This window comes from Ictalurus furcatus, chromosome 12, assembly GCF_023375685.1.
Source record: "Ictalurus furcatus strain D&B chromosome 12, Billie_1.0, whole genome shotgun sequence".
Taxonomy (NCBI): Eukaryota; Metazoa; Chordata; class Actinopteri; order Siluriformes; family Ictaluridae; genus Ictalurus; species Ictalurus furcatus.
This window is the reverse complement of record NC_071266.1, coordinates 18,961,116-18,983,616: the sequence shown is the minus strand read 5'-3', so window position 1 is coordinate 18,983,616 and position 22,501 is coordinate 18,961,116. Positions and strand designations below refer to the sequence as shown.

The following is a 22,501-nucleotide window of genomic DNA, read 5'->3' as shown; positions in this document are numbered from 1 at the left end:
GAGGTATCATAAACATTGCATGTAGTTTTTTTATTTAGTTCTGCCCTGAATAAACTATTTCACATAACAGATATAAACAGACTTTTTAGATAAAGTCCACAAGACTCAATAATAATTTACAGAAATGAACCAGTTCAAAAGTTTACATACGCTTGATTATTAATACTGTGTGTCGTTACCTGGATGATCCACGACTGTGTTTATGTTTTGTGATAGTTGTTCATGACTCATTTGTTTGTCCTGAGCAGTTAAACTGCCCACTGTTCTTCAGAAAAATCCTCCAGGTCCTGCACATTCTTTACTTTTCCAGCGTCTTCTGCATATTTGACCCCTTTCCAACAGTGTCTATATGATGTTGAGATCCATCTTTTCACACTGAGTACAGCTGAGGGACTCGTACACGACTATTACAAAAGGTCCAAACGTTCACTGACGCTCAAGAAGGCAACACGATACATTAAGAGCCAGGGGGGTGTAAACTTTTGAACAGGATGATCGGTGTAAATTATTATTTTTTTGTTTAAAATGCTTTTTTTTTTCATTTAGTACTGCCCTTCAGACGCTACTTAAGATATTTAGATGTTTCCCAGAAGACAAATTAATAACAATTTACACTGATCATCCTGTTCAAAAGTTTACACCCCCCGGCTCTTAATGTATCGTGTTGCCTTCTTGAGCATCAGTGAATGTCTGCACCTTTTGTAATAGTTGTGTACGAGTCCCTCAGTTATCCTCAGTGTGAAAAGATGGATCTCAACATCATATAGTCACTGTTGGAAAGGTGGGCAGTTTAACTGCTCAGGACAAACAATAGACATTAGAGTCCGACTCTCTGTAGTAGAAACAAGCGTTTCACGTAACTTCATGTGACCGTATTGATTTTCTCCTGGTTATATTTCTTTAGATATTATGTATCTTTTGTGAGAAATTTTCTTAGGAATCAAAGTCGTCTATTAAAACGTGACGAAAACGTGACTGTTTTGCTGTCTGTGCCTCGAAGACGTGGCAGAACAACATGACAAAAACCAGCGACGCGAAAATCAAGCACTTCGACGGGGACGACTTCACCTGTGTCACGTTCCAGCCCGACCTCGCCAAATTCAAGATGGACAAACTGGACAAGGATATCGTGGCACTGCTGACGCGCAGGGCCTACGACGTAGCCGGCTCATGCAAGGGCGTTAAAGTCATTCTCAACGGCAAGAAGCTGCCTGTAAGTCACAGTATACTGCATGAAAGACGAATCAGACCAGGCAAATTGTATTGTATTATATTATATTATACGTCTCCGTGACCTTGTATGCAAGATCAGACATCAGCGCAGCAGTACCTCATGTTCAAGGAATACATAATCATAATGTTCCTTAAACACCCGTCGACTCTGTCCGAGATTGTACCCAGTTATCTTTTTCTGACTGGTACTAGTTCATTCGTGTAGCCTGTAATCTTGGCAGTCTGAATCCTGAATGCCGCTAAGAGTTATCAGCACATTATCAGAGCGCACGATTTATCATAGCTGTCCAGAGGCTCAGCTTGACATGAGGACATGAACACGTAGTCTGCTTCAGCTATAGCACTAAGCTGTCTTAACCTCTTGGTACATCTGATCCGAATGCAGTCAGTCCAAATGATTTCAGCTTATTGGACTAAATGTTACAACTTTAAAGAAGAAGAGCCCGTAATTATAGAATTGCATGTTTGGATAAGGGACACAACTGAAACAACTGCAGCTGGAGGCTGTGGTTTTAACTTTTTTTTTTCTTCTTTTAAGCAGCTGGTGGCTGAAAACAGCCTGGCTCGCCTTTTAAACGTTTACAGTTAAACACACTGTTTTTTTCCCTCTCAAACAAACATCACAAGGCAGCAGAGCACAAAATTCTAACAGTTAAGAAAATAAAAACACAGTACATCCAGATGTGTTGAAATTGTTTTAAGTTCAAGTTTTAAATAACAGAGCTGGATGCGATTTAAATAAAGTGTTCATTGAATAAATAGCATTTCTACAACGGCACTGTCGAGACCGATAGTAAACAGATTTTTAAAAAAGCTGGGGAAAATAAATAGAAACCATCACAGAAATTCTAATGGTTTCCATGACAAATACCATCACAAACCATCAACCAACCATTAAAACCACTAACATTATTGGTCCTTAACGGTATCCACTAGACATAACGTTCCACCAATAGAACGCAACAAATTACCAGTAGAGTTCCACAGGGACCATTACAGTTTCCATTAAAACCAATACAATTCCCATTATAACCATTAAAACCATTAACATTATTGGATTATTGATTCTTAATGGTATCCAATAGAATGCAACAAATTACCAGTAGAGACCCACAGGGACCATTGCAGTTTCCATTAAAACCAATACAATTCCCATTTTAACCATTAAAACCATTACAGATTCTATGAGGGTTTGTATTGTTGGTTGTTTTTTTTCAGCAGGGTGGTGAAGCATTCTTTAATCTATATAAATGTTTATTTAACATTTAAGGAAGGAGTCTTCAGTGTTAGCAGTAAGTTTTACACCACCGGAGAGTCTTCAGTCTCTTTGTAGCAGTTGTAACCTAAGTGATATCAGAATCTATAACAATATAAAAAATTATTTAAAAAGTACTACGTGTCATTCCCTAATTAACAAAAACATTATAATCGTTGACTAAGTGTTGTATAAGCACAATAAAGCACTTTGGGGATGTACGAGTATTGAAAAATAATACGCTTCTGGGTGGTAAGTGTAACTCCGCTTTCCGTCATTTCTCCATCACCTCCACCTTGGCGTTGATTATTTTCACAACACAGCGTATTTATTCCTTACTTTTGGAATGATTTATTCCTGAACACGGATTTATCTTTGCTGTACATATCCAGAACAGATTTGCACCAGTTAGCCGATGAGTTAACTGACAGCGGATTGCAGTCGTGTGTCACAGTAAATGATTGACTAACTGGATTTCACACATTTCACGTGTTCTCCACTGTGTGTGTGTGTGTGTGTGTGTGTGTGTGTGTGTGCGTGCTGCAGGTGAATGGCTTCCGCAGTTATGTGGATCTATATGTGAAGGATAAACTGGACGAGACCGGTGTGGCACTGAAGGTAGTAAACGAGGCGGTGAACGAGCGCTGGGAGGTGTGTCTCACCATGAGTGAGAAGGGGTTCCAGCAGATCAGCTTTGTCAACAGCATCGCCACTACAAAGGTAGCTGGAGCACTAGGGCTCGGCAATGTGACCATATAATACCGATACTGTGATGTTTCACAATACACTTAGATTTTCTGCGATATCATGGATATTGTGATATCTTGTTCAGAGAAAAATATTATTAAAGTTTAATAAATTCATATTTTTTATAATTTCAGTCATTACAAACTGAAGGGAAGAAGCCGATTTTATGTTTTTACTTTTTTTTCAGTGTTCCTTTTCAATTTTTGAACAAATTAAAGTATCATCAAACCTTTTTTTTATAAAGTATCCTCAAACCTGTTTTTTGTAAAGTATCATCAAACCTTTTTTTTTTTAATAAAGTATCATCAAACCTTTTTTTTGTAAAGTATCCTCAAACCTGTTTTTGTAAAGTATCATCAAACCTGTTTTTGTAAAGTATCCTCAAACCTGTTTTTGTAAAGTATCCTCAAACCTGTTTTTGTAAAGTATCCTCAAACCTGTTTTTGTAAAGTATCATCAAACCTTTTTTTTTTTAATAAAGTATCATCAAACCTTTTTTTTGTAAAGTATCCTCAAACCTGTTTTTGTAAAGTATCATCAAACCTGTTTTTGTAAAGTATCATCAAACCTGTTTTTGTAAAGTATCATCAAACCTGTTTTTGTAAAGTTGCTGGCACTTTGTTAGTTAACCGAGATATTGTGATACATATCACGATCAAGTATTGCGATATGATTTTGTTTTGTTGTATCGCACATCCATATGGCTCTCTCTTCCTTCACCTTAGGCCTGTGGGCCAGGATTTCATTTCTGCTGATTCTTCTCACAGGGTGGAAGACACATTGATTATGTCGTGGACCAAATTGTGTCGAAACTCATCGAGGTGGTGAAGAAGAAGAATAAAGCAGGAGTCTCAGTGAAACCATTCCAGGTTTGGACATTAAATTCTAGCATGATTATTGAGATATTTCACAATATCAGCTATATTTTGGATTATTCTTTAAATGCACATATACCACATGATGAGATGATGATGATGATGATGAAGTGAGTTGATTTATTTCAGGTCAAGAACCACATCTGGGTGTTTGTGAACGCTCTGATCGAGAACCCGACCTTCGACTCTCAGACTAAAGAGAACATGACTCTTCAGACCAAAAGCTTTGGCTCGAAATGTGCTCTCTCTGAGAAGTTCATACGAGCGGTAAGGCACATTTTCGATAATAAGGTTGTTTGATGGCATCAAAGCGTGAATTTGGGCTTTTTCGGTACAGTTCAGCCCAGTGGTTCTCAAATCTCATCTGCTCTTAGACACCTGACCTAGCTTGCAAGGAACTTGATAATTAGCTGGTGTGTTATGTTTGTGCGTCTAGTTTGTGAAGAACATGTTGCTTCTCATAGCTGGGATAGAGAGCTACCTTTATTTCATAAACATGTTTTATGTTTTATTCTTTAGGTATTATTATTGTTCTTAAATGCTTGATACTGAGTGTGGTATCTGTCAGTAACTGGTCTCTTATCCGTGTTCAGGCGAGTAACTGTGGCATCGTGGAGAGCATCCTGAACTGGGTGAAGTTCAAGGCTCAGACACAGCTGAATAAAAAGTGCTCTTCAGTCAAGCACAGCAAGATCAAAGGCATCCCTAAACTGGATGATGCTAACGATGCCGGTGAGTTCGGACCGCACGAATGTTTCGGAGATGACTCCTGGCACATACGTCATTGTTTTTCTAAGCGCTCAGACTGTCTGTAGAGGATTTAACTAAGAGCAGATAGACGTACAGCAGTCATATGTTCATACTCTTTTCGAAAGTGCTCTGAATTCTCTTAAACATGCATTTACATCTTCCGAATACTTCCAGAATACTATACATTTCCATAATGTCAAATATGTTAACATGAACCAAATGATTTGTTTGTCCTTTGACTCTTTTAACACTTAAGAGGTTTAGCATTTACTTCATCCTCTTCTATAATCCTAACTAAAGCAGTGCAAATCTGGTTTGTCCTACGATTCCTATCCTACCGGTGAATTTCTTTTTGATGTGTGCATGATGGTTGACTCTTTCTTATGCTAAGGCGGGAAGCACTCATCTGAGTGCACTCTGATTCTTACTGAGGGAGACTCAGCCAAATCGTTGGCCGTCTCCGGGCTGGGCGTAATCGGACGAGACCGCTACGGAGTTTTTCCTCTAAGAGGCAAGATCCTGAATGTGCGGGAGGCCACGCACAAACAGGTGAGCACAGATGCCGCGGTCGTTAAGTAAAGACACATGCAGAGAGCGGAGCTCGGTTTTAGATGCCAAGACAAAACAGCGTTACGGAAATAAGGAAGTAGATTCGGATCGGTAATGAGCAAGCAGAGAAAAACTCCCTGAAGAAAACTGGGTCTCAAAAAGGAATCTCGAGACTGGTCTGTACAGGTGTAGAAGAGTGAAAACAAACAGGATTAAGTGTGTAAAATGAGTACAGGACAGTCTTTATGATCACAGCAGCAGTTCTTAGGTACAAGTCTACAGTATCTAGGTGACAGGATCCACTGAAACAAGAGCGAGAGTGTTTTTTTTTTGGGAAGTACAAAACTTTACGGTATCCATGTGGGAACAGCAGCAGAATGTGAGAATGAAGGTTTACAGTAGTAGTATACGAATGCATGCTCAGTTTAATTGTATTGTATTGTTTCTTCTGGTTGAAGATCATGGAGAATGCAGAAATCAACAACATCATTAAGATCGTCGGCTTGCAGTACAAGAAGAGCTACGACGACGCGGAGTCGCTGAAATCTCTACGCTATGGCAAAATCATGATAATGACCGATCAGGTATGTTACGTCTTAAACGGACCCTCCAGAAACGAACACGAAATCGAGCAAACTCTGCAACATCTGGAGGAGCTCGCGTTTTTTTTTCAAAATTAGCGCAGATTCGGGCCGAGACGTCACGTGACGTCATTTCAACCAAAGCCCTCTTCGATTCACGTGCGTCGAACATGAGTACAGCGAAAAGATTTCATTTACCAAACAAACATCACTGCGAAAGAGCGTGGGAATCAATTTCATGCGATTGCGATTTCGCCAATTTGAGTAGTTTTCCACAAAAAAAAACCCACACACACAAAAAACTCCGCAAGTCGCATCGCAGACTTGCAAAATTTTTGTATGGACTGCTGAAACACGTGTTACAATCTGTTGTACCTCTGCACTACTGCTAAAAGACAAAATGTTTGTGAGCATAGAATTCATTACGAAGGTTACATTAATTTTGCTGTTTAAAAATGCATTTATTTCTTTTAATTAGGATCAAGACGGCTCGCACATTAAGGGCCTGCTCATCAACTTCTTCCACCATAACTGGCCGTCCCTTCTGAAGCACACGTTCCTGGAGGAGTTCATCACCCCGATCGTCAAAGTACGAACCGCCCGTATCCCACGCCGCTATAGAAAGTGTTGCAGGTTCGATCCGGATTCCGCTTTAACGTCGATCTCTTTGTGCGCAGGCCACTAAGAACAAACAGGAACTTTCCTTCTACAGCATTCCAGAGTTCGAAGAGTGGAAGAAGCAAACGGAAAATTACAAAACATGGCACATAAAGTACTACAAAGGTTTGTTTTCATTTCACCGAATGTCTTTTTTATTTAAAAAAAAGAAAAGAAATGTGCATGTGGATTTAATCTCGTGATTAATTAACGTTATTTAATAATGTGATGCGATAGGTTTGGGTACCAGCACGAGCAAAGAGGCAAAGGAATACTTTTCCGATATGGATAGACATCGGATTATGTTCAAGTACGGAGGCACGGAGGACGATGCTGCCATTACTTTGGTAGGTTTCAGAGGTGGTACACGACAAAGTACAATGTCTTTGTTCCGTCCACCTGCGAGTTCGAATCCCGTCGACGACGCAGCCATCCGCGAGACAGCCAAATCCAAGAGAGCAAAATTGGCTGTGTTCTCGGGAAAGGAGGGGGGTGGCATGCGCTTTCTGTCTCTCTCTCTCTCTCTCTCTCTCCTCTCCATCAATCACAGCAACACTAACCAATCACGGGCGTCCGTGAGCTTGTGCATGTGGAAGTGAGCAGATAGCGCTGTCCTCTTGTGTTACGTTGCACAACGTTGGAAAAGATACTCTCGGCTGGCTTCGAGCGCCTCGGAGGAAGCACTTTCGCCTAACAGTTCTGACCTTTACTTAGTTTCAAACACTACATCACGACATTTCTCTATAATCTCAAACCCTCACTGTAAACTATCTGACAGGTTTTACCGTAGCGGCTAGCTACACCTATAAACATTTAGTATTTTATGTAAGAGAGTAGTCGGACTTTTATTTGAGAATTTGGAAACTTTTAGCACCTCTGCTAGTTTTCGAATGCTTTGGTCGTTTATTTCCAGGTTACGGCTAATATTTCACATATCTAAGTCTAAGCATCAAACTCACCTAATAGTGCTTGTATCAGAAATGTCTACATCATGTCGCAATGAGAGGACAGTATAGTAACCGCACTCCACTTCGTTTGTCCCGTCTGTAAAGGCTTTCAGCAAGAAGAAGACAGATGACAGAAAAGAGTGGCTCACTAATTTCATGGAGGACAGGCGGCAGAGGAGGATGCACGGTCTGCCTGAGGTGAGACCTACCTTTACACCTCCACCTGTCCATCACACACACACACACACACTTCAGAGAGCGATCCAGGCAAATAAATAAATACCCTGAGTGAAAATCATGAAGACACAACTTTGAGAAGATGGAGCTGTTGATACGCAGTGTTTATACGTTGCTTGTTTATGAATTTCTGAACTTGTTGAAGATAGCATGTGGTTTTCTCCAGGCAGCGAGTCTTAGCTCTTGTCGTAGTTTATGGTGGTACTGACTGAAGTACTCTTTTTTTCCCCCTCGTGTTGCAGCAATTCCTGTACGGCACCGCAACTCGACACTTGTCCTACAACGACTTCATCAACAAAGAGCTGATTCTCTTCTCCAACTCCGACAACGAGAGATCGATTCCGTCCCTCGTCGATGGTGCGTCTCCAGTATAATGTTATCGGTGTCATTTACTCAGATTGAGCATGTGTGTGTGTGTGTGTGTGTGTGTGTGGCAGAAAAGCACTTGTAAGTCTTTTGTGGCATCTAAAATTCATTTCTTTCAGATGTTTTTTCCCCAAGTGGCATGTGTTATTTCTATTTCTCGAGCATGGACATGAGTATAAACAGTGCTAGCTAACCACTTGTCTAAAGGCTTAAAGTGTTTGTGTGTGTGTGTGTGTTTGCAGGTCTGAAGCCGGGCCAGAGGAAGGTCCTGTTTACTTGTGTGAAGAGGAACGATAAGAGGGAGGTTAAAGTGGCTCAGCTGGCTGGCTCAGTAGCAGAGATGTCTGCTTACCATCACGGCGAGGTGTGTGTGTGTGTGTGTGTGTTGTGAAGCTTTTTTTCCCTTCTTTTTCCACTGACCCCCAATCCAACACTAAAAGATTTAGCTGTTTGGTTTTTGGTTCCTGCTCACTTCGTGTGTTCGTTACAATTACCAGGTCACATGACACTCAACACGTTTGTGCTGTCAAAGGGAAATTATTATTATTATTATTATTATTATTATTATTATTATTATAGAAATGATTTCTGTGGTGTAACTCCAGCTTGAACTATGCGTTCACATTAAAATCTTGTCATGCTGTACATTTGTTCATCACCACTCTGAATGTTCCTGCCCTCTCGAAAGTGAACTAGCACCCCAAGTACTATTGGCTCCTGTTTGGGCCACTTCTTGTGTTTGACTGCGCACTGAACAAAGGCCATAGATGATCTCAACATCGTTAACGTATCCGCAAACCTAACGAGTTCTAAACAGTAATACACGCACCCTGTGTTGCATTAAAGTGTGCACATGTTTCATAAGCATCAGCACAGAGTAACTTTAAAAGCATTAAATGAGCCATGTTTTTTCCTCATCAACAGCAAGCTCTAATGATGACCATCGTGAACTTGGCTCAGAACTTTGTCGGCAGCAACAACATCAACATCCTGCAGCCCCTGGGCCAGTTCGGCACCCGTATCAACGGAGGCAAAGACGCAGCTAGTCCTCGTTACATTTTCACCATGCTCAGGTTTGTCGGTCTGTGGAGAGGTTCTTTACTGTGTAAAGGGGTTTGGACTAGAGATCATACGTTCTCCTGGGATATCAACCACATGTGCAGTCATATGAGTTAAAAGCATTTTTTTACTAACCTTTATATAAGGAAACTCTAAACCAGGGGTGTCCAGTCTTATCCGCAAAGGGCCAGTGTGGGTGCAGGTTTTCATTTCAACCAAGCAGGAGGCACCAATTGCTCTAAACCAATAATTCTGACTATGGAATAATTTAATAATAATTAAAACCTCTTTTAAGCCACACCAGTTTTAGGCTACGTCTTGATTAATCCGGATAGATCTAAACGTTTTTTTTTAAACCCTCTCCGACTACACTGGCGCTTTCAAACGTTCGCCAAACTTCGCTCGTCCGCACTGAAACGTCCGAAAACTCTTAAAAACCATTTCTGTCAGGTGTTTATTTAAAAACGCAATCTGAACATTGTACGAAGTGACATTAGTCTTTAACAAAAGCTATCAAACTGGACAGCAGGCACAACAACTGCAGGACAACATTGTCCTCCATCTTGTTTGATTTGAGTTGAATGGGTCACGTGACTAAAATGTCATCGTTTTTGAATATCTCAGTTTTCTTGGTTCACACCACAACGCTAAAACGGCGTTTTCAAACGTATCCACTCGTTTTCGGAAAAAAGCTGGTCAAAAAAATGCAGTCTCAGTGTTCGGAACGCCAAAACGTAGAGAAAACAATTTGCGTTTTCAAACGAAATCCTGATTAGCGTAGACGTAGCCTCAGCCTAGCCCGTTTATACAACTATGCCTCCTGACTCAAATAGAAATAAGCACACTCTGTGGACTGTACACATACTTACAGTACTGCAGCGTAAGCTTTCAAAGTAGTATGCCTATAACTGCACGCCTGTTGAGAAAAGTAAATTAAGGGAATGTGAGAAATTGGACCTCTTAAAATGGAGTCACTGTTTTTTTTTTTTAAAAAAGAAAAAGGTTGAGAACCAACCCTGCTTTAGATATTTTCTTACACTCTCTGTGTCCTCATGTTTCTCTCTCACTGTCTCATTAAACAGTCCACTGGCCAAGCTGCTGTTCCCACCCGTAGACTCCAACCTGCTGAAGTTTCTTTACGATGACAACCAGAAGGTGGAGCCAGAGTGGTACATTCCCATAATCCCCATGGTGCTGGTGAACGGAGCAGAGGGTATCGGGACCGGCTGGGCCTGCAAGATCCCCAACTACGACCCGCGAGAGATCGTCAACAACATCAACCGCATGCTTGACCACCAAGATCCTTTGCCTATGGTAAACGTTTCATGCCACAGACAGAAAATATGCACTCTTCTAGCGTAACATCAGAACCTGCAGTTAGCGTCAGCTTGTTGCATCGGTCTGTAACGATGATTCAGATCTTTACGCACCGTTTGTAGTGTTCTGTCGTCTCGCGTTACGTGAGTTCTCTTTCTGTGCAGCTTCCCAGCTATAAGAACTTCAAGGGAGTGATCCATGAGCTGGGCCAGAACCAGTATGTGGTCAGCGGCGAGGTCTCCGTCCTCGACAAGAACACCATCGAGATCACAGAGCTCCCGATTCGCACCTGGACTCAGGTATGCTCAACCATTTGAGCAAAGTCAGACACCATGCATTTAGAAATCTTAAATGGAATAAAGTCAAAGCTTGTTTATGATCTAATCAGTGTTTGTTTGTCTATAAAAACAAATTTTACAGAGAAAAAAAAATCATAATCTTAAAATATAGCAAATTCTATATATGTCATAGATAGACACTTTTTTTTTTATAGCACAGCTGTATTGAAATCTCCAATCTGATTGGTCTGAAGATGTTGATTAATTCTCTTTAATAGCAGCTCTGGCAGTAGTGTCAGCTGTAATTCACACAAATCACAGGTGTGTAATGGAAGGAGTCTCCATTGTCAACACTTTGTAAGTTTTCCAGCATGGTAGAGTCTTCAGGACAGAATGGATTTTTTTGTAAAATGACCAGCTGCAATTTGTTTGTTTGTTTGTTTGTTTGAAATAAAAATGAGAGCCTGGGTAACAGGAACTAACTTGCCTCTCAGACATTATAGTTACATTCACTGTAACCCTAAACACATGTAAGATGTACAACGAGTCATTCGTAATACGTTTTTATTCGTTGGCAATTCGCTGTGGTGTAAGAGGAATAAAACACGTTGGCATTTTGGGGTGTGCTGTTATAGGAAAATAATCAGCTTAGGGGTGTGGTGCGATGCATTGGTCCACATCACACCAAGCCAAATTGGATTCTTTTTCTACAACAGCACATGGTTTATTTCTTACGTTTAGCCTGTACGTTATTATAAATAAAGGATGAAGAAAAAATGAAGACGACCACACAAATACACGCTACCCGTCAGAAGTTTAGAAACACTCATTCTTTTATTTTATTATTTTTATCCACATTTTAGAATAATAATAATAATAATAAAGTCAAAACTCTGGAGTAACACAAATGGAACTATGGGAATTATGTTGTGATATAAATAAGAAGCTTAATATTTTAGCATCTTCAAAGTAGACACCCTTTTTGACTAGAATTTCCAGAAATTTATTCTTGGCATTTTCTCGATTTTGCTTTTTAAACAGTATTAAAGGAGTTCCCACCTACGCTGGACTCTTATTGGCTGCTTTTCGGAATATTTCGCTCCGAAAAAAGTTTTCTAACGAAAGAAATGAATATGTTGGCGCAATTATATTTTTGTCTACAACATCGATGTCACACATTTAATCACCTTCAGATCAAAAGGCTTTTAAGATCATGAGAAACATTTTAGTCGAGTGTCCACAAACTTTTGACCGGTAGTGTGTGTTATCAATAAAGGCTAATTTTGTCACGGCCCACCTTGTACCCATGGTCCGATTTTGAGGAACGATTTGTCCGACTGTCCTTCTTTATCTTTCATGCAGGCCTACAAGGAGTCTGTGTTGGAGCCCATGCTACAGGGCACAGAGAAGACCCCTGTGCTCATCTCCGACTATAAGGAGTACCACACAGACACCACAGTGAAGTTTGTGGTGCGCATGACGGAGGAAAAGCTGGCCCAGGCTGAGGCAGCAGGCCTCCACAAAGTCTTCAAGCTGCAGTCTCCTCTCACCTGCAACTCAATGGTGAGACCGTGTTATTCTGCACTCGTTACTCGTGAGCTTATGTCTTTTTATGAATTTGTCATACCGCAACCAGACAAGGATCTGGTGTTATTTTTTTTATAGGATCTGCAGAATCACGCGTTTTTCTGTCTCTCTTTCTGCGGGTTCGATGTATATGTAGGTGCTGTTTGATCACATGGGTTGTCTGAAGCGGTACGAATCTGTGAACGATATACTGAAGGAGTTCTTCGAACTGCGCTTGCACTATTACAAACTGAGGAAGGACTGGCTGGTGGGCAGTCTGGGTGCCGAGTCAGCGAAACTCTCCAATCAGGCCCGGTTTGTGCTGGAGAAGATCGAAGGGAAGATTTCAATCGGTGAGATTCCTTTATTCAGTATTCATAAAGTGTGTGTGTGTTTTTATTTATATATTTATTTATTTTTACAGATTTTTTTTTTCCGGCCACTATGATGTATTGCGATTGATTTTGACAGCACGGGATAGCTTTGACTTGTTTTCATTTGAACTCGCTGACTAAAATACAAACAAAATGAAAAAACTTTGTACTCTACCATCATGCAGCATCTTATATTCTGCTTCCACTGATAATGAGTGATCACAGCAATTCCATGTGGATAGGGATCGGGGGATGACCGGATCTCTCATTGTGGACATCTGTGTTTGGGCTGAAGAAAAGCGCAGCTTCTGAAATGTTTGGGGGTTGAGAACGGAAGGGGAAAAAACAGGAAACTGGCGTACCCAGCGATATACACACGGAGGCTTGTTGTGTTTGTGTAAGGACACGTGTACACGTCCTGTTTGAGTAACGGCCTCCTGTAAAAAAAACAAAAAAAACACGGATCTAATTTAAAAAGTTGGCTCAGCGTTTGTGGTGGGGTTTTTTTTTTATATCAGTAATAGGCTTATTGTTGTGTGTAAATTGGTCATAACAGTTTAACCTGCAGCCATAAATCTCTTTAGTTTTACTACTGCTGCTAATGGAGAAGGAGATCGCTAGACCCATATCTGATTTGTTGACGCTTTGATTTTCCACTGTCTGTCATGCAATATCAGTGTTTCCTCTCTGTCAATCAGTATAAAGCATTATAATTTGCTCACAGCAAGTGTGAACTGTTTAACCGTATTCCAGAGAACAAGACGAAGAGGGATCTGATCCGGATGCTGGTGCAGAGGGGGTACGAGTCTGACCCAGTGGCAGCTTGGACCAAAGCTCAAGAGAAGGTACAGGACACACACACACACACACACACACATTAGAGAGATACACCTTACATCAGAATGATGGTATTTAGGTTCGCCTGAAGAGAAGACAGGTTGGCATAGCTATCACGTTTTGCACTGAATTCAAATATTCGCTGCTTAGCAACCACCTCATGTTCTGAGCAACATTCTCTTCATTTAGCTACCAACTCAATTTTTGGGAGAAGATGACCAGTTTATCATGAACTGAATTTGTCATTCAGGTTAGCAGGCTAGCTTAGAGGTGTTTTTTAGGCCCTAGTCAGACTGTAGGTGGGATAAATGCCACGAGCAATAGCTTTTTTGAAATAAACCACTATATATCCAGACAAAAACATTGACAGCGCTTATTTAAAAGTGGAATAATTATAAAATAAGTGCCACTTGTTCCAGCTGATTGGTGAGGCTGTCATTGCTGTTGAAGTAAAACTATTTGGGCCGGATTAGTTTTACTTCAGGAGGTGTGGGAGTCTATTTATTACCGGAGTATCTCTGGGATTTTAGTCACATGTCAGTATTTTTTTTTTTGGAAAATTTACCCTACATTAAATGACCTGTAGAGATAACCTCATATAATATATACCCTGTCCAGATTGATACGTTGGTAAAAAAAATAATTATTATTTGATGATGACCACCTGCTCATTCACTGTATGGTTCTGTAATCCCATCTGCTGCTTCCAGGCTCTGGAGGACGAGAATCACGACGGCAACACGAGCGACAGCTCGGTGGACTCCGGCTCCTCGTCCGGTCCTAACTTTAACTACATCCTCAACATGCCTCTGTGGTGCCTGACCAAGGAGAAGGTGGACGAGCTTCTCAAACAGAGAGACGTGAAGGTACACCGCGACAGAAAATACGACATCTCAGACAAACAGATCGGTTTAAATTCGTTTGAAATGAAACGGCGCCTGGTTTGAACATCTTTTAGGCAACGTGTGCGACCGTTATGCATTTTGCTTAGGATTAGGAGCTACGTGTTTTTAACATCTAGAGTACGCTGTTTTCACCAATAAAACTACAGATAAGCCAATCAACTTTTGAATGTGGAAGGAAGGACAGTTGTGTAGGTGTTTGACCTCTCCAATGTTTAGACACCCCCTGGAAGGCCCACCGCCTGCCCCCATCTCACATTAGTATTCTTTTAGTCGATGTTCTTGTCTTTACTCGATTTTTCCACTCGATGCCCTTTCGTTCTGTTCAAGTGGACGGGTTTGAATTCATTCATGTGAAATAAAATCTATCAATATATTACAAAACATTAACTAACAAATAACTATTTATGTAACTATGACCTCTGAAGAAACAGCCCTTTTGCTTTTCGTTCGAAAGAAAATTTTCAACATAAAACAATAGTCCTACCATGAAATATCTGTTATTAGTTGTTTCTAGTTCGTTATCATTTCACAGTGTATTCAGGCTCCCAGTATTTTACATATGCTCAGTGTTTTAAAGGTCCTGACGATACTTTCGGATATGCTCCGAAAAGCTTATTGCCTTATCCCAGTAAACACAATAAACTCATCTTTTTTTTCCCCCTGAGGAAATTCATTTTCTCTATCCACATCTAATGGTCTGATTCTGTGTTTTTTTTTGTTGTTGTTTTTGTTCATGTTTGTGTAATTTCAGAAAGCAGAACTGAATGAACTGCAGAGAAAATCTCCAGATGATCTATGGAGAGGAGACCTGGCTGTGTTTATTGAGGAGCTGGACGTGAGTGTTACACAACACAGCTACAGTATTTCAGGCTCTGAGAGTTCAGTCATAAAACACTGAACTCCAGTCAACTATTCCGGTGCTCATGATACCGTATCACAAAATACTAGCTGTAATACGCTTGATTTTGTGTCACCGCTTCTATGAATCATGAGATCATTAATATTCAGAATGGTTTTTGGATTATTAAGTGTACTTTTTGTCAGTGTTGTTAAGCAAACCAAAAATAATTTCATGTATGCGTCATAACTGTTTATTTAAATACCGCATCACCGATCGATTCTCTGGTGTACAAAAGTTGAATGAATTGGACAAGCTACTTATAAGTGTATGTGTGTGTCTCTGTGGTTACTGAGACGAATCCCTGAGACTTTAAAAAAATCTCTAATGTATTTTTCTGCATGTCAGAGGGTGGAGGAACAAGAGCGAGAGAACAACAGCATGGGAAAAGCAGTGAAGCTGGTCAAAGGCAAGGTGGGCAAGCCCAAAGTGAAGAAGATCCAGCTGGAGGAGACACTGCCATCGCCTTTCGGTCGGCGAGTAGAGCCCCAGATCACACTCGCCATGAAAGCCGACGCCTCCAAGAAGATGACCAAGAGGAAGAAGGTGAGAGAGACACACTTTAGATTAGCATTTTTATTTTGTTCTTTAAATGATATGCGTGTAGTGCACTGTGTAATTGTATGTAACATCTTAAATCTAAACAACTTAAACTAAACCACATGTAAATCTTTATATAATGAATTTTGTTCTGAGTGAACATAAAGATACAGATTTTTACAATAAAGATAAATGTAAGTGACGAGAAAATAATTTTGTGGGTAAATGAACAAAAAATAGAAAACTTAAAAAAGTGGGGTATCGCATACTTTTATTTGATTATGAAAGTGGCGCAATTGTCATACTGTGATTTATGGGATTTAAGTTATTCTTTGTTTTTTTTCTTTTAAATAAAAAGTAAAGTTCGTAAAGTAAAATGAATACTTTAAAGGAGCTTGACAGCCCTCATATATTTTTTAGGTGAAATGTTTGATATAAATACATTATATATATATATATATATATATATATATATAAATTAGTGCAGAATATTTTATTGAAGAATTGCGATGTGTTTGAGAAATGAGTTTCTGGGGGTGTTGTAGATGTGCTGCTGGGTGTTAAAGTGGTTGACACACACACTCTGTGTGGGTGCAGGTGGCTGTTTTGAGTGGTAACTGTGTGTTGCTTTGCATTCAGAGTTTGTTGTTTATCTAAGAGCGTGATGTTCATCCAGCTGCTGTAGATGCATATTTAGTTCTTTCCTAGGATTTAGTGTCCAAGCGGAAGTGCGTGTATTTTCCAGGGCGATGCAGAAATGTCAGTGAAGCTTGAATTCGATGACGACGGCATGATGGACACGAACGGTGCGGCAGGAGACAATTCGATGATCTCGCCATCCGGCCAGCCGAACCCCGGAGCCAAGCCCAAAGCCCCGCGTGTTAAGAAGGAGAAGAAGGAACCTGGTAAAGAATGAAACAAGACTTTTTTTTTTTTACACACCTTTCTCTGAATTTTTACACCATACCCCACAGTTTAGAAGACATCATTTAGAGACGACTGTCCTTCTACGACATGCTTTCCAATCAGGCACTCCTAGACAGAGGAAGACTCCAGGTGCAGCGAAGAGCACACCCAAGAAGGCGAAGAAGAGGAACCCCTGGTCAGATGACGATGATAAGTCTGACAGTGACCTGGACGAGAGCGAGCAGCCTGTTATTCCACGAGACACCACGTCCAGGAGAGCTTCAGGTGCGTGTTCGTCTTTTTTCCCCCTGTTCGCTCTTCTGTGCAGCTCTTTTTCCCCCTTTTTTAAACTGAAGGCTGTACCGTATGTCTGATGCAAGCGAAGTGCAAGTCTAGTGCTGTGTCCGCGTATCTCCTTCCCACACAACTCTCCACCGGCTATACCAATTTCATTTAGGATTCAAAAACGGCTGCTAAAAGTGAGAAAAGTGATCAATTGTCCTGGAAAGAAATCTATCCCTCTGGTCTGGATTGAAAGTCTGGAATAGTCCACACACCCACAAACATAACTTAAAAATATTCCGCACGGAAGAGTGGGCCAGAACCCTTCGACATACACCACCGGTCAAAAGTTTGTGGACACGCGACTGAAATGTTTCTCATGAACTTAAAAGCCTTTCTGAAGGTGTATGATTAAATGTTTGAAATCGGTGTTGTATATGAAAAAAATATAATCGTGCCGATGTATTCATTTCTTTCATTAGAAAAGTAACATTTTATTTACAAAAATATTTATTTAAAACGGAAGACTCGAGTGAAATATTCAGAAAAGCGGTCAATAAGAGTCCAGCGTAGGTGTGAAGCCCTTTAATACTGTTTAAAAAGCATCTCAGGGAGATTCCTCAAGAATCGGGTGAGAAAACGCCAAGAATACGTTTCTGGAAATTCTAGTAAAAAAGGATTTTTTTTTATCACAACATAATTCCCATAGTTCCATTTGTGTTACTCCAGAGTTGTGATGACTTTATCATTATTATAAAATGTGGATTAAAATAATGAAAATAAAGAATGAGTGTTTCTAAACTTTTGACCGCTAGTGTGTGTGTGTGTGTGTGTGTGTGTGTGTGTATATATATATATATATATATATATATATATATATATATATATATATATATATATAAGTCATTTTTGATCATTTTCATGATGGGTGCCGATAATTCTGGAGGACATCATATCTATATTTTTATCGAACTTTTACTACATTTTTGTTATTTATAATTTATTAACTACAGCGCATTTTAAAAAGCTCAGTCGATTAAGCGAAATTTTTAGTCAAATCCCGCATTATTTATATTCCGAGACGCGTTTATAAATAAAACGTATTGTTATTATTTCATCATCATCACCATCATCATCATCATCAAAGCGTGTCTGCGTGTAGATTTGTTAAGTTACTCTCTTTTGTCTCACAGCCGCCAAAGCTAAGTACACCTTTGACTTCTCTGAGGAGGAAGAGGATGCTGACGAAGACCAAGATAACGAGCCGGCGGCGTCACCGGTCCACTCCTACAAGGAGAACTTCAGCACCGCACAGAATAACAACAACAACAACAACGACGAGGACGACGACGAAGACGAGGACGACGACGACGACGATATATTCCCTCCTAAACCAGCGATCACTTCGTATGTGCATTTTTCACGCTCATTCGTTTTTCACAACTGCATTCTATCATGAAGCCTGGTTTCCGATCAGGAAAGTTCAAGAAAACATTTTTTTACTTCTTCATTTCACCCTGAGTGTGTAGACACATATTTATTTTTTGCAAATGATTGTATTTGTAGGTCTGCCTCAGAAGCCATGAAGAAGAAGGAGAGCGTTTTCTCTTCGTCCAAACATCCCTACTTGGAGAAGAGCAGCGACAGTGGTGTGTGTGTGTGTGTGTGTGTGTTTGTGTGTGTGTGTGTGTGTGTTTCACCTGTTCTTTTAAACAAGACCAGATTCACATCAGCATAAAAACGCCATGCGTCTGTATTTACTTCCTTGCGTGCGTTACAGAAGTGAAGTCTGACAGCGAGGACGACAGGGACGCGGCGTTCTCGTCCTACTCCAGCAGCTCAGCGTTCGAAAAACTCTCTCCTGCTAAGAAAGGTAAACGCGCACCTGCTGCACTTCCCTGTTCAGACAAAAACAATTGTATGTAACGGAAACGTATTTACTACAAGCTTAGCGTTTATTAGGAACACCAGTGCGCCTGTTGTTGGTGCCAGATGGGCTTGTTCAAGTATTTCAGAAATCTCTTGGGATTTTCACACACACACACACACACACACACACACACACACACACACACACACACACACACACGACAGAACGGTGCAACAGAAAAAAAAAAAAACAACAAAATCATCCAGCAAGCGTAGTTGCGCGGGCGGGAATGCCGAGAGGTCCGAGGAGAACAGACAGACTGTTTTGAGTTGACAGGAAGGCTACGGAAACTAAAATAAAATAATTTTCACAGCTGTGGTGAGCTGAAAAGCATCTCAGAACACAAGCATATGGGCTACAACAGCAGAAGAGCACTCCAGTCAGTTAAGAACAGGAATCTGAGACTATAGTGGGTCCTAGTAAACCTTCCTTGTTTTGCCTTAGCTTTAACTGTGAACATTTACCGAAGCTCTTGACCTGTATGAGTTTATGATAGCATTACGCTGCTGCCACACGATTGGCCGGTCAGATAGCAGTGCGAATGAGCGGGCGTGTTAGCGTTCGGTGAGAGTATACGAGAACGTTATAGGTTTCTGATTGTTCATTTAAAACGACGTTTGAATTTCGATTCAGCCGTATCGCTTCGTTACAGCTAAGAAGCCTTCAGAAGCGGCGCCTAAGCCACGCAAACCTCCAGCCAAACCCAAGAAACCCGACACATCCGTGTGGGACTCGGACTCGGACACGGCAGCTAAGAAGCCCCCATCTGCTCCGTCGCTCAAAGGCCCAGGTAAAGGCAGGGGGAGGAAGAGGAAGCAGTCTGACTCGGAGGAAGATTACAACCCTGTGAAGAAGACTGGAAAAGCTCCGACAAGCAGAGTGAGTGACTCGTTAGAAAGAATTCTGTAGCTGTGGATTTTTTTCTTTCCATAAGTAAATGAATTCAGTTATTGTTGTTTTATTCAGTCATATATTATTAACGTTCCCCTGACTTTGAACCAGAAAGATCTACGCACTGTAGCGTTCTATCACTTAGTGATGATTTTGCAGGGACGGCCTCCCTGCAGTAACACCTCCACCCAGCAGGGGTCACAGTAATTTAGTCTCTTCACTCAGTCGTAACATTGTAACGAGTCTGGATTTGATCTGAAGTCAGAGCTTTCTGTTCTCCTGGTCATTAGTAAGCGACAGCGCGAGCTTTAACGAAAGACGTCTGTGTGTTCGAGTACAGAAGCCGAAGAAGGCGGCGTCAGACGAGGACGAGGATGAAGTGAACAGTAAGAGTTTCAGTCGCTTGGACACAGCCCGTGACCGATCAGGCCGAGCCAAGAAGGAGGTCAAGTACTTCGCAGAGTCTGACGATGACGTAGACGATATGTTCGATTAGGCAGCTTACCAGTACTCTCTCTCTATATCTCTCTCTCTATCTCTCTCTCACACACACACACACACACACACACAATCGCTTGTTAAATCTTCTGTCCTTTGTCCTGCAGACTTTTGTACATTTCTTCACTTGCCAGTTTGTTTTTTTCTTTATTTGTGATGTTAAATGCTTTTTACTGTGTAGCTGTTTTACAATTTTTTATTATTGTTGTTATTAATAATATTATTATTATTATTGTTGTTATACAGGTTGTTTTTTTTTTTTTTCATCAAACTGTATTTGTCCTAAGCAGCTTTTAGAAATTTAGACTGCGGTGCTCCAGCACATTTTAAATGTTGAAAGTAAGAGACAGTGTACCTTTTGAGATGAACTTGGAAATAAACATGAAATGTAAAGGTGTCGGTGGGTTTCTTTTGTTTTTTTAACGTTGGCTTCAGCTCTTATGGAGACCTATGATCATTTGTGAAAATCTACTTAACTCTTGACTGCGTGGTGTTGCCTTATGGCAACAAATCATTTATCTCCAATTTTTTGATAGGCAATAATACATAACTAGTATTTTCCTATCTAACTGGAAAAAGGAGGCTTTATCTTTGATATAATAAAAAAAAAAGCCATGTCACATGACCAGGAAGTGCTGTTTTGCACGTCCTATTCTGCAATCACATGGCATGAGGGCTCTCAAAATGTGACTAATGCAGCACTATCGAGAGGGGTTAACATTTATTTTTTTGTCGTTTAGAAAAGTCGATATATTTTGAGTTTTCTGTAAAATATAATTGTTGCCATATGGCAAGAACAAGCGATACTGGAACTGTGGTGTGTGCATTCATGAACTGAACTGAAACAGGCCTACAGAGCAAAAAAGACACCAGGCTTCTCTAGTAGTCTATTTACATTGTTTTCACATTCAAAGTAAGAAAAACTGTTGTAATGTCAGACATTTTGAACTTATTCAAGTAATAAAAATCCATGAAAGTTTTTTTTTTTTTACGTAATAATTTATGCAGTAAAGGGTTAATATATCTATCATTAGGTGTTGATGAATTTCCTCTAACAGCAGCTCTGACAGAAGCTAAGTCACAGGTTTTTATTAATGCGCTCTTTCTGATACGTTATCGTTTCTATAGCAACAGGATATTCACAGGGACTTGTATGGACTTGTATGCTCCAATAACCGTACTGTTATTTAATTAAGAACAATATCTGATCATTGATATAATGGAGCATTTATGGAAGGAGCCTCCCGTAACAGTCAGAGGTAGAGCTGTAGCTTTATGTAAAGACATCCGGATGGAAGGTTTTGCGGCTTTCGCTCTTTTTGTGTGTGTGTGTGTGTGTGTGTGTTATTAACTTAACGAGTGAGGGGATAAAAGTTGTCACGTCAATTATTAAACGTAACTATAAAGAGATCAGAATTATGACATGCGGTTCATTAATTAATAAATAACATAACCGTTGGCAAATTGCTGTGGTAGCGGAATAAACATGTGAGGAAGTGCTGTTATTAGAAAATCGGCTTCGGAGTGATAACGGTCCCGAGCTGATTTTCACGTCAGGCCTCACACCGCCCTGGTGTTTATTATTTCCCTATAACAGCACACCACATCATGTTTTATTCCTTACAAACAAAAACCCCCACCAACACCCACGTTGTCCAAATATCTCCGCACATCTTTATTTTAAAATAAATATATTTTCATTATTTCACCACGAGAGTTCATGGTAAACAGCATATCAACATACAAAGCGTTGTTAATGTACAAACAGGGCATGGACCAGCAAAAAAAAAAGAGAAAGAAAATGAACAAAAACCAGTAAAGGTTCTGGTAAAGGTGCTGCTTCTGTGGAGGCCTGACCGAGTCAGAAGCTGAACAGGTTTATCGTTCAAGTCTTCCAGTCGTGCTGCTCCGATCCACAAGTCCTGCAGGGTTCATTTAGTCAAGCAAAACATTCCTAGAACATGACCGTGGGGAATGGGGGGTCAGGCGTACGTGACATGTACACGTGATATTTCTTTGACCC

At 40.5% G+C, this 22,501-nt stretch overlaps 1 protein-coding gene across 1 annotated transcript in view; it reads left to right on the top strand.

The window, feature by feature from the left end:
* The window catches only part of top2b (DNA topoisomerase II beta), a 31,387-nt gene extending 10,512 nt beyond the window's left edge, over positions 1 to 20,875 (top strand). The window contains exons 7-35 of the mRNA XM_053638179.1: positions 1,001 to 1,213; positions 3,035 to 3,208; positions 4,003 to 4,104; positions 4,240 to 4,377; positions 4,704 to 4,842; positions 5,252 to 5,409; positions 5,868 to 5,993; positions 6,469 to 6,579; positions 6,668 to 6,773; positions 6,885 to 6,994; positions 7,700 to 7,792; positions 8,074 to 8,188; positions 8,440 to 8,561; positions 9,122 to 9,270; positions 10,339 to 10,570; positions 10,738 to 10,872; positions 12,214 to 12,414; positions 12,575 to 12,770; positions 13,545 to 13,636; positions 14,339 to 14,494; positions 15,285 to 15,368; positions 15,780 to 15,977; positions 16,717 to 16,876; positions 17,001 to 17,162; positions 18,353 to 18,566; positions 18,726 to 18,808; positions 18,940 to 19,032; positions 19,742 to 19,968; positions 20,321 to 20,875. Of these exons, the coding sequence (XP_053494154.1) occupies positions 1,001 to 1,213; positions 3,035 to 3,208; positions 4,003 to 4,104; positions 4,240 to 4,377; positions 4,704 to 4,842; positions 5,252 to 5,409; positions 5,868 to 5,993; positions 6,469 to 6,579; positions 6,668 to 6,773; positions 6,885 to 6,994; positions 7,700 to 7,792; positions 8,074 to 8,188; positions 8,440 to 8,561; positions 9,122 to 9,270; positions 10,339 to 10,570; positions 10,738 to 10,872; positions 12,214 to 12,414; positions 12,575 to 12,770; positions 13,545 to 13,636; positions 14,339 to 14,494; positions 15,285 to 15,368; positions 15,780 to 15,977; positions 16,717 to 16,876; positions 17,001 to 17,162; positions 18,353 to 18,566; positions 18,726 to 18,808; positions 18,940 to 19,032; positions 19,742 to 19,968; positions 20,321 to 20,476 (4,245 nt within the window). The 3' untranslated portion in view covers positions 20,477 to 20,875. The remainder of the gene's footprint in view (positions 1 to 1,000; positions 1,214 to 3,034; positions 3,209 to 4,002; positions 4,105 to 4,239; positions 4,378 to 4,703; positions 4,843 to 5,251; positions 5,410 to 5,867; positions 5,994 to 6,468; positions 6,580 to 6,667; positions 6,774 to 6,884; positions 6,995 to 7,699; positions 7,793 to 8,073; positions 8,189 to 8,439; positions 8,562 to 9,121; positions 9,271 to 10,338; positions 10,571 to 10,737; positions 10,873 to 12,213; positions 12,415 to 12,574; positions 12,771 to 13,544; positions 13,637 to 14,338; positions 14,495 to 15,284; positions 15,369 to 15,779; positions 15,978 to 16,716; positions 16,877 to 17,000; positions 17,163 to 18,352; positions 18,567 to 18,725; positions 18,809 to 18,939; positions 19,033 to 19,741; positions 19,969 to 20,320) is intronic.
* Positions 20,876 to 22,501: the final 1,626 nt, after the last annotated feature.